The sequence below is a fragment of the Apis florea genome, unplaced genomic scaffold (genome assembly GCF_048593485.1).
Source record: "Apis florea isolate Af1SG1 unplaced genomic scaffold, ASM4859348v1 contig_2350_pilon, whole genome shotgun sequence".
NCBI classification, from domain to species: Eukaryota; Metazoa; Arthropoda; class Insecta; order Hymenoptera; family Apidae; genus Apis; species Apis florea.
Window position 1 is genome coordinate 3,489,249 of NW_028256565.1, and position 12,729 is coordinate 3,501,977.

Below are 12,729 nucleotides of genomic sequence, written 5' to 3' on the forward strand. Positions count from 1 at the left end.
AGCATTTTGATATTTCTTATTCATTTCGATCGCTCGTAAGAGATTGGAAAATATATTTATACAAGCATTTTTTTGACATTTCTCATAATATATAAGTGTGCCTAAACTTTAAAAGATTATGAAAAATGTTTCGAGTCTCTCGGCTCTCGGTTTAGACTACACGTTAAGTGAGTTTGACCAGGGAATCCGACTTCGGATCGATTCGGTAAAAACCGGATACGATCGGCTCGAGAGGCTAAGTCCAGTTATTAAGGTGGTAATCCGATTGCATCCGAGTGTTGCCGAACTTGCACGAAGTTAAAGAGAGAAGAACGGATCCAATTTTTTCGACTCGTTTCAAATCCTCGGTATCCTCGGTAAATTAATTTTTTCTCTCGTGAGAAATTTGAAGCGATATCCCACCTCATCCCACTTTCCACGAAGTTATTTATTCCCATCACTACCGATATATTTGACACGAGGAACAAAAGCATCGATATCGCGTCTGATAAATTGATTACCAGCGACACGAAATAATGCAATTGGGTGATACGTGAATAGATTGTTGTTCAGACGAATTTGTTGGACAAACTTTGATTTCCATGACAAATTATCTTTAAATCGATCATTGATTGGAAGGAGATTGGATAGTTGCTTGGATAGATATTTGAAGATTAATTGATAAGAAGTTTGTTAGGAGGATTATCAAAGTTATTCTGTAATGTACATTTATGATGTTCTTTAGTCTTTAGTTCCACGAAGCTTGAAACTTTGGCGAAACGAACTTTCAGAGAAACAAAATTCATGAGTCAATTTGATTTAAATTGACTGAAAAGTAGTCAGTTAATATTTGACAAAGATGAACAACTCGAGGAATGATTAACACGTAATCGTTCAAAGATGTGCGAAACATTATTTTACATGCATAATGGAATAAGATTTTAAATAAAAAGAATTTTCAAAAATGATATATTACTGCATCCTTATTATTTCATTTCGATTCTATTATTTTATCCATCGAGCAAAAAAGAAGTGGGGAACAAAACAATTTTGAATAAAAAATTATTACTACAAAATATATCATTACGTTACGTATTTTCTATTTGAAACATTTATATTTTTCATCAACTAGAACTCTGTAATCGATCGTAATTATTTTTCCCTTCCTCCCTTTCTATCAGCGAAAAAAAAAAATGTAAAAACGAAATATTAATTAAAAAAGAAAACCCTCTCTCTCTCAATCCAATAATTATTCTCCAAATAACTAAAAATTCCTGCCACGATATAACCGATATAACCACGAAAAGGCCGAGAAATAACATTTATTGGAAAAATATTTCAAATATCATCTCCCATATTTTATTTTCCCTAAAAAAAAACTACTTTTCAATACAGATCCTCTTAATTAATAATATCTCATAAATATCAACCAAAAAAATCTACGAAAACGCAATTCTCGAATTTTCATTACTCCATTATAACCATTATAAACCACCATCAAACGAAATGAAAAGGAAAACTTTCGAGAGGCTCGACGTCTAATAAATTCGGGCATAACACACAAACAGTTGCGACTATCATCGGGTGCGTACAATCCGCGGCAAACTAGGTCGAGGAGGCGACATTCCCTCCCTGGACGGTAACACGTATAATCCGCAAATTTATCGCGAGCGAGGGACAATCGTCGATTCGGGTCAGAGCAACCCGGAAGTCGGATGCGCCTCGTTCTTAACCCGGATCTTTTGTCGCCATCCCTGTAAAATAAGCGAGTCTCTTTGCTTCTTTTTTCGGGGAGAGGAGTTTTGGGGAAAAGAATTTTGATACAAACTGCGAGTGACGAGCTGAAGGTTGATAAAGTAATCAGGTGTGCTGGAAATAATCGAAGAAGAGATCGAGTATTTTACATTCGAATTGTTGGATACGAATAAAAATGTTGGATATTTTGGAGAATTTAATGGTTCCGTTATATGATGAAAAGTTAATTAATAACCAATTAAAGGTTGAATATTTTTCGATTCGATCGGATCGTGATTGTGGCGAGGAGAAATGGATATAGAATAAAGAATATAGGAAAGAAGATGTTCTGAAAGAGGGTAGATGACATTCGATAACGAATTCCTCTGTTCTTTCATCGATCGTTGCTCTTCGTGCAGCCGGAGGAGTTTCTTTTTAACTCGTCCCGACAATAAGGCGCGAAAGAAAAGATGGAGAACGAGAAAGTTCGCTTTCTTCACGGTGCTCATCCACCGCCCGATGTCATAATGAAAAAAGTCGCGTGGAAAACACTCCACATCCGTGCATCTGCTTTATTTACTTTGTTACTCAGTTTCGCGTTCGTGGGGAAAGGTATGAAGACTTGGAGGCTGGTGAAAGAAACGGACGACGTTTGTTTATACGATCCTTGAAATTTATAAATCACGATATCCTGTTAGACTGGACTCGTCCTCAAAGGTTGAGATCACACCCTCATTGCAAAAAACTTGTTAAAACTTTTATATCGTAGTATGATTAGAAAAAATAGAAATATTTGCTGGACTTTTCGGCAAAGTTTAAAATTTCTTCGATTTTCGACTCGTTGAAAACTCGTTAATATAAATTCTCTTTAGGAGAAGATTTACTTACATTCGCTGGTGGATTTAGGAACGAGATGTTGGTGTTCCAATTGGGTGCCGTTCAGAGGCGAATCTGAAATGAGGGAAAAAATTGAATTAATCAGAGCGTGGAGAGCAGAGGGGGAGGAAAAAGGGGGGGGGGGAAATTAGGCGGGGAGGTGATTCTCGATAAGGGCCGTGTTGGAAAAGGCTGTGAACCGTATGTGGAGCAGGTGAAAGGGAGACAAGAGGCGCATAAATGTAGGTGAAACAGAGGAAGGCCTTCGAGAAGAGGTGCTGACGCCGGCTCGAGCTCCACCCGATTGGTCGATGAAACCCCGCCGACAGAGGAGCGGAACAACGTGTGCATCCCTCGTCTTAAACGACCCTTCTCAAAAATAGATTACGTAACAGTCTCCCCAACTCTAACAACAAAGTATATAATTTTTCACGTTTCCTCTTCTCTGGATCTTACTCTAATTAACATCAACGAACGGATATTTTGCGAAATTTCTCGCCGAAATTCTCGTCGAGACAGAAGATCGTCACAACTTTCGTGACACGTATACGGAAAGAAGGAATGACAGAGGAGATATCGAAGGCGGAAAATTTCAAGATGGCGCACGAGGCATACTTTCGTCTCGCGTTAAAATCGTTACGAACGGTTTTAGAAGCAAGGTGTCACGAAAGATTTACGAGGGGGGGAGTCGTATAATTCTCGACGTTTAACGTTAGGCCTCGTCGCCTATCAATAATTTTTTGATATCGGTCAACGTTTCCTCTCGATAACTGGAAGAACCTTCGAGAAGATTTATCTCGAAAAAAGTGTTTCACACACTTCGATGACCGTTTTATACACCCTCGTTTCGATTAACGTTTCGTTGATTCGTAAGAGAAGGAGAAATTTAGAGAAATTTATTATCAAAGATGGATCCGATTGCTGGAATACGTCGCACAGTTTGAAAAGTGTTCACACAATTTCTTGATTATTATTTAGCTCAAGCTTTATGGAAAAAAGATTTACACGATGTATCCTTTGTGTATAAATAAAGATAATATAATTTCGTAAAAAGGATGAAAACTATTTGTTATGGAAGTATTTATAGAGGAAACGTGGAAAGAAATGTTAAGAGAACAATAAGAAAATTGAAAGGTTAAAGCAATAATAGGCAAGAAATTAGGTAATTCAAATAAATAAAACTTTGAATGCAACGTTACGACATAAATAAAGAACAATTTTACGGATATTAACGTTTCGATATTACAAAATTTCGGGATAAATTTTTAACGATATTAGAAACCGATAAATATAATATAAAAACTATCGACAGTGCGGATGAAAGTAATAACATTAATGGCGGGGGATCGAATCGATTCGAGACACTGGTCGTGGAGACGAGTCGAAGGGGAAACGTGTCACGCGTGACAACCATTTCGCCGCGAGGCGAAACTTTGAGGCTTCGCGTTGAAAGGTATATTGCGCCTCGTATATTGCCACGAAAATAAAACAAGACAGAGAAAGAGAGAGAAGTAATCGTATATCACGTTCGATCTCGAACCTGGTGTCGTACAGAGAGAAAAGTAATCTATCGATGGGAAGAGAGAAGTTGGAGATATGCGTATTGGGATGAACCGAGTCACGGCAGTCCTTTCGACGACGCCCTTCGATCCACGAAATTACTAGGCTCGCCAGAGTTGATCGGTGTTGACGATCGTCTAAAGCTGGTGATAGCGAATCCCTGGAACGTGACATCGGAGCAGGGGAGCCGCGGAAATCAGACCAGACATTGTTTTCACCTCGACAAGATAAAGTGACACTGAACGTGACACTGCGCCGCGTGCGCTATCTCCATCTGTGGAACGTATAGGATTGGTGGTGGCGGCAGTTCGATCGCAGCTTTTGCCTCAACGTGGTTGTACTACGCCCGGCCTTCACAATGAATCTGCCGTTTTTACATCAATTCATCCTTCCTTTTAAATACGAGCGACGGATTTGAATTCTTCCATCGATTAAATTTTTTGTTTACAGTAAAATTTTAACGTTATAGCCATTTATCGATCCCTTTAAATTCGATCGATAATAGGCTAATTTGAATTCTTCGATCGATTAAATTTTGTTTAATACAATTTTAAAGTGCCACATATCAATTGCGTTGTATTCAAAAGTTTGACGATGAATGTGTCGTTTTAATTTTATAGCCATCGATCGATCCCTTTAAATTCGATCGATAATAGGCTAATTTGAATTCTTCGATCGATTAAATTTTGTTTAATACAACTTTAAAGTGGCATATAACAATTGCGTTTGTATTCAAAAGTTTGACGATGAATGTGTCGTTTTAATTTTATAGCCATCGATCGATTTTTTTAAATTCGATCGATAATAGGCTAATTTGAATTCTTCGATCGATTAAATTTTGTTTACAGTAAAATTTTAATTATATTGATTGCATTATACTCGAAGATTTGACGATGAACGTGTCGTTTTAATTTTACAGCCATCGATCGATTCTTTTAAATTCGATCGATAATAGGCTAATTTGAATTCTTCGATCGATTAAATTTCTTTTTACAGTAAAATTTTAACAAGGCATACCGGTTAATGGGTTTGATAATGAATCTATCATTTTACAGAAATCGATCAATCAGTTTAAATTCGATCGACTGATTAAATTTCTTTTTACAGTATAACTTAAGGCATATCGATTATGTTTCTTGAGATTGGCAATGAATCTGTCAAATTGTTTTTCAACAATTGATCGATTATTTTAAATCCAATCGATAATAGGCTAATATGAATTAGTTAAATTTCTTTACAGTAGAACATAAATTTGCTTTAAGATGGCACATATCGATTGTGTTATCCTCGTATTTGACGACGAATATGTCGTTATCGAATCGATCCTTCCTTTTGAATCTGAACGAAGCTGACTAATTCTGAATCGTCAATTCGATCAAATACATTTTTCAATTGTTTCATCTCGCTCCACACTTTTCCATTTCCATTCTATTCCCTACATTGCACGATCAACACAAACAATTAAAACCTCGAATAGCCGTTGCTCGATCGACCTACTTATATCTACTTACATCTATCTATATACACATAACAAATCAAAAATATATAAACGAATTTATCAAAATATACCTAAAATTGCGAATGTTTCATTCATGGAGGAAAGAAGAGATCATCGAATGCATCGAATTCCACGAGAAAGAAAATTTTCTTGGAGGAAAAAAAAAAAAAAAAGAAAAAGTATCGAGAAATCCCAAACAACATTTCGAGATATCGTGGAGATGAGAAAGAAACACGGGGGTTCTAAAAATTCTAGCCGGCCACGTCTCTCCTCGAGGAGAATACCAAGTTTCCGAGAATCAGGCCGGCACAACTCGAAGCGCGCAATAATCGAGTTGGACCTGGCCCATCTTGGCGAGTTTCGAATATAACGAGAGATAACGAAACATCTTTACGATAATAAAGAAAGGAGGAACGAATCGCTTTTTAATTTGAATTGTATTTATACAACTCGACAGATAAAACGTTTTGCAACCTTCGTCTCGAGGAAGAAAAGACACTGGAATCTTATAGATTCCCCAAACGTGAAATATCCACGGGTTGTGCATGAAAGAGAGATCAAGAAAAGGGGAGAATGTCGGTTGATGAATATTGAAACCGCGGCGTAAATGTGTGTGCACGTGTTCTGGATATTTAAAACAGGGGTGGAGAGGGGAAATGGGTCGCAGCCCTTTTCTTTTTCTCTCCTCGCCTGGCACTCACCAAGATGAGCCCCTGAATACAAATTCTTTCTCCTCCTTCAGTTCAACTTGCTTAATTTTCGATATCGAGTTATCGAGAATTTTCTTCTTCTTCTTCTTTCTTCTTCTTCTCTGCTTTTCACGCGTAAGTTTTGCTAGCGCAGAGATAGCTGGAATGTTTCATTAAGAGGAAATTTCGTTGGTGTTTTTTACAGTACGTATATCGCGTCGTAATATTACTCAGGGAAATGAGAGGTTGAAGCTCTGTTTCGCGAAAAGGAAGCGGAGAGGTAAGGCTAAGGTCGAAATTGCTTTTGGACGTGGGAGCAATATCGTAGGCGCGCGACGTCAGAATTTCCAAGTTTGCTTTACGTATAATGTTGGAATATCTGGAGTATAGAGTAACGGATTACGGGGGAGGAGAGATTTGAAACGGTGGGGTGGGGTTGAGCGAAACTCGATTTACTCGTGGAAAATCGTTTTATCGAAATTTGAATTGGTGTGAAAATAATGTCGTTGATTTTTAGGAAAATTTCCAAATTTGTTGGAAGAAAAGGGAAGGATTATTTATTTCCATAAGAATATTTAATGATTAATGATTTTTCACTAATGATTTAGTGCAAAAGTTGGAAAGCCTTCAAATTTGGAAATTTACAAAAAATCTTGAAATTTTCGAAAAATCATCGGTGGAAATTTGAATAACTTTCGAATTTGAAAATTTAGGAACTTTGAAAGTTATTTCAAATTTTCCAAAAAACAATTCTACAAATTTGGAAATTTAGAAAGCTTTGAAAGCTCTTCTAAGTTTTTGAAAAAGAAAATTCATTCTCCACAAATGTAAATACGTAAAATCATCAATTTGAAAATTTAAAAACTTTGAAAGCTATCCAAAATTTTCCAGAAAAAAAGAAATTCATTCTCCGTAATGTAAATATGTAAAATTATCAATTTGAAAATTCTACAAATTTGGAAATTTAGAATCTTTGAAACCTATCCTAAATTTTCGAAAAAAAGAAAAAGAAAATTCATTCTCTACGTAAAATACGTAAAATCATCAATTTAAAAATTTAGAAACTTTCAAAGCTATCCCAAATTTTCCAAAAAAAAAAAAAATTCATTGTTTTCTAGAAAACAAAAAGAAAATTCATTCTCCATATGAGTACGTAAAATCATCAATTTGAAAATTTAGAAACTTTGAAAGCTATCTCAAATTTTCCAAAAAAAGGAAAAGAAAATTCATTCTCTACATAAATACGTAAAATCATCAATTTAAAAATTCCACAAATCTAGAATACAACCTTCAATTTGTCTCTTAAACCAAAAAAAAAAAAAAAAAAAAAAAATACCTTTTCCTCGCATCGAAAAATCCGAGAATGCATCTTAAAAAGTGTTAATATTTTATTGGCGGTATACAGCGAGAAACGCGACAATGAGTTACTGAACAAAGGAACGCAAAAATCCAGCCGGTTGAATCACCCTGACGATTGCAGAAGCCGCCGCAAACCGCTTTAAATGATACGTCGCGCGTGTGTGAAAACAATAACGGCGTAATTGGGCCAATAATAAAATAATTGTTAGCGCTTGGGTGTTGCGTACACGTTTTCTTCTCCTTGTCCTCTATACACGTTCGTGGATCGCCCTCTTCCAATCCTCTTACGCAAGCCGAGAAATTTTTCTCGATAAATAATAAAACCGCGGAACGCTTAAATCTTCATTTAAACGTCGATGACTCGTGAATCCATGCTCGAAGCGCCCCTTAATCAATCACAATTATGATATTATGAAACGGTATGGCGAAGATATATTTTAAAATTTATCACGTTATTGGAAATTTTTCGAGATTTTTGACTGACAACTTCTTTCGACGCATCTCTCTAAATCTAATCACTTCGTTTCTGCTTATTTTTTTTAGACGATCGTTTACATTAATACAAAACGAAACTTAAACATTTATGATATAAATGTTTGTCCATTTTTGCTTTTCCAAGTTAATTTTCCAAGTCTTGGAACTTTTTAATCGTGTTTTATCGTTTATTACGAGGTTCAAATTTAGCGCGCAATCGTAACAAACATGACATAATATCCCTATCATTTTTCATATTATTAATTACACAATGTAACATTTTCGAGGATGGAAGACGGAAAGGTTGGTCAATCCAAAGGTCGAAGAGGATCGCAAGCTGTGGAAACGCGGTGTCCATTGATCTCTTGACTTTTCAATTAAAATCGTTCCGCCGTTGAAGGCATCCGTGGAAGGCGGCACTCTTTGAAGCCACGTCTCCACCGTCGTTTTATTTTCCACCGGGTAAACGAACGTGGGAAATGGCGAATAGTCTCCACGAAAAACACGCACCGCTCTTCACGCGATTTCCTAATTTCAGTTAATTTAATATTAATCATCCAGAATATATATATATATATAAATTAGATGATATGTGTGTTTCACAATTTTTTCAAATTTTTTTTCAAAGAAGCTTCGACATCTTTAAATTTAATAAAATAATAATGTAACAAAATCACGTTGTATCGAGAATCAACAAAATCTAAAATAAAAATCTAATTCTTAAATTAAAATTGGTATTATTACGTGTTACTTTTCAGATTTAAATTTCTCGTAGAAACATAGAAACACTGGTGTTTAGTCGTAAAAAAGTATATTAAAATATCGAATCCTTGGAGAAAACTTATATTTTCTTCGAGCACAGTAGATTATAACAAACACTGAGGTTGAGAAACACTGCTCTAGCCCAATTTCAATCCCAATAAATAACGGGCTGCCAACTGTTGTGTTCGAAACACAAGGGACCAATTGAAACGAGACGGCAAATTGCGAACTACCTATGTCGAGTTAGAGTCGTTTCCAAGCGATTTCGTTTATAAATTGGAAATACAGATCCAATTGTAAGAGGTTGGATGTTCATTCATGAATCTTTGGAGAGTGTTGCTGGACGAAGCGGATAACTGTGGGAAAGATCGTTCCACCGAGGACCCCAATTGACATTTATTCCCGTGGATACGTCACGAATTCCCGAGGAGAAACAGCCTGGTGTCCAGGCAGACGGGTTGTGTATTAATATCTGAATTACGCCGACAGGCCGTGCACCATAACCTATAAAAATATCTGGACGTTTTTTCCTAAGGAATCTTGTGTATTAAAATTATCTCTTGAAATCGTTTCGTGAGAAATAATTCACTTTTCTAAGATAAACATTTCATATAAAAAGTATAAGCGATTTAACGTTTAATAATAATTATTTAATTGTGACGAGGATAATAAGTTTCTTGGAAATAAAGCGTCAAATGTTATTATTACTTCTGAGCAATATTGCTCTTATTACCACGTTTATTGTTCTCGTTTCATTTCGAACGAAACGAGTTTTCCATTTACGAATAAAACGTTATTTCCTTAAATCAGTTCTTTAATTTATTGTATTCACCTCGTCTCGAATTCCTTCGTTGAAGAATAAGAAATTGTATAATATCAAATGATATAAACAACTTTGTTTAAAATTATTATTTGAAATAAATTTCGCTCGGATCTGAAAAATATATCCCTGGAGAAACGTTGGAAAGTGAATTTGCTGATTTATGAGAGTTTTGATCGTCCCTTTTTCTTACCCAGTAAAATATTTAATATTTGATTTCAGTGTGAAATCTTTCCAATAATTTCCGTTTAAGCGTTCTATTTTTATTAGCTTGAATCCTTTCGAGAAAAGATTATTATACTTTTGACGTTTCGAATAGAAAAATAGATTATTCTCACAGCATTAACAACGCGAGAGCTAACATCCACCAATGAATGTCAAAGATCCGTTTTAACGAGTATTGTTCTTACGATTATTATTTCAAGTTGGAGAACCGAATTTGCAGAGAAGTGTTCGATAATGCTCTCGCCGAGTCCTCGATTCGCATAACGATTATATCTGAAACGGGCGAAAATAGAGCGCAGCTAGACGAAGGAACGAATACAAGGAACGAGGGAAAGGGAAGACGAAGGGCCATACAACGTACGAGGAAAAAGAGAGAGGAGTGGAAACTGGAATTACGAAAGTACGAGAGAGATGAGAAGAGATTGGTGTCAAGTGCGCCACTCTCGGGAATATTTGGAATCAAAGTTCCTCGATCGATCGATGAGCGAGGAAATCGCGATCGAGGATGAGCATCCCGGAGAGAGAAAAAAATAGAGAATAAAAAATGGTTCGCAAAAATCTTCAAAAAAAAAAAAAAAATATCGCGACGATTCACAGTTTCTCGTTTCTTTAAATAGAAGATTGACGATGTCTCTCGACCGCTCGAATTTTTTCGCCGACAAAGAGGCGACATTCGACAACGACCCAGATCCACGCTTACCCACGCTCGCGTAAACGATACAGAACTGCGATTTCTTCTTTTCTTTTTTTTTTTTTTTTTTTTTTTAAATAAAATTCTTCCTAAAAACTCAACGAAAGAGAAATCTTGAGGAACCGTGAAAATGGACAAAGAGGAAACTGTGCGCGAGCAACTTCACGACGATTCTGTTTCCCGAAATAATCTCGCACCGCGCGACTAAATAAACGAACGGCCCCGTATTCACGAGGAAAGTATAAGCTGTTATGCTTTGGAACAGCGTTTCTTAGATTTTTCATTTTTCTTTTTTGAGCAAAATATTTAGACTGATATTTGAAAAAGATGCAATCATAATAATTCTGATCCTTATTTAATTATTGCGTTAATTTTTATTGAGACGTTTCTATTCTCTATTTTTTAATTACCAGATAAAGTGACAATTGTAAAAAATAGCTATTATAAAAATCAATCCACCGTGTGTGTGTGTATGTGCATATATATATACAGTTATTATTTCGAAGAGAGAGAGAGAGAGATTAAGATTTAAAGTTAGTTCGCGATTGTCCGTGCTTCCTTTTCAACCGATCTAACAAAACTAACACCGTTAAAAACGTCTACTCGTAAAACGTCTCGCAAAAGACCAGCGATAAATTATAACAACATCCCCTGACATAATTTCTCCTCGACATAGTTCTCAACCTCGCAACCGCACTCGTTTTCTCCGAATATAGTTCCATGGTATTAAATTTTCCTAAACATAATTTCTCCACAGAGAAATTTTCAAACTTCGTATTAAATTTTTTACAACACTTTAATATCCGAAAAACTAAATCGGTAGTAACTTTTGTTGAAAAATATTAGAATAATAAAAGACGATGTCTCGGATCATTAATATCTTGACTTTCTCATTAATATCAATAGAAGACAGTCGAAAAGAGTATATTCTTATTAATTTTTTCGTGAGTGAATATGCATAGTGCAACTTCGACTTTTAAAGAAACCAATTATACCAATAACATACTTCTTTCGACTCAATTCTCGCATAAAACATTTTAACCTTACGATACGAAGAAAATCGAGATATATGTAAATAGAGAAGATAAAATAGAAGAAAAACCTGAGCATCTGGAAAATAAACTTCTCGTAAGGGAGCATAGGATACATATTGGAAAGAAGTTTCTCACGCCGGGTAAGAAGAAAACGCTTGGTTGTCCGCAAAAGCCGGGAAGCCAGCCGCCTCGACGTTGGCATAATTCTTTGTTGATAAACAGACACGGACGAAAAGGGGATGGAGAGACACGTTGGCACGCCGCCATGGCTGGCGAAACTACGTCTGAACTATGTAGTCTCCGACGTAGTTATGCATCGGTGGAAAGATGTGTATGCACAATAGACGGAGTGAATGGCTCGCGATGCAGCGGTGGCATCTGCGATCCAGGAAAAAATTGTGTGTTAAAGCGTGCCTCATTTACGCTTGGCCGTAAGAAAGAAAGGCAGCTTTCTTGTTAGTCGACCGACTCCCCCCTCTTCTCGCGTCTCCTTCTCGCTGTTAATCGCGTACGAGACCGCTAGCCTCGGGTGCTCTTTAAGAAAGTCGTAAAACACCTCGAGAGAGAGAGAGAGAGGGAGAGATCCATCAAACCACAGACCACGAAATTCTGAGACGAGAAAGGACATCTTCGTTGGAACGAAGATCTCGTTGTTGTTATATTATAAGAGGAGTTTGTTTTTTTTTTTTTTTTTGCAATCTATCGTTTCGTATTTTTGGTTTTATGAAAGATCGAAAAGGGATGCAAGTTTTTCTTCGAGTTCGAAAGTTTGCTCGAAGTTTGACGAAATTTTTCTCGTGACTTGATCTAGAATTTGGCGAATGTTCTTGTACTCTGGGGTGTGATACGGAACTAGTAGAAACTAGTAGGATGAAAACTTGAATAAAATCGATAACAGTGATGAAATTTTTCTTTTTTTACTAACGATTACTTTTTGATATAAACGTAGATAAGAAATTGCGTGGATAAAATTAACGTGATAAATAAGCGGGAAATATGAGATAACGATCTCTCTTTGCTCGAGATTT

The 12,729-nt window shown here is 36.2% G+C and overlaps 1 protein-coding gene across 4 annotated transcripts in view; it reads right to left on the reverse strand.

The window, feature by feature from the left end:
- Positions 1–12,729, reverse strand: part of kcc (solute carrier family 12 member kcc) — a 122,679-nt gene that overhangs the window by 103,399 nt on the left and 6,551 nt on the right. For 3 of the 4 annotated variants that reach the window (XM_012490337.3, XM_012490336.3, XM_003696607.4), the window contains exon 2: positions 2,602–2,664. In XM_012490337.3, coding sequence (XP_012345791.1) covers positions 2,602–2,664 — 63 coding nt within the window. Of the gene's footprint in view, positions 1–2,601; positions 2,665–4,129; positions 4,283–12,729 lie in introns of those variants that run through there. The other variant, XM_086904602.1, reaches the window with a different exon arrangement.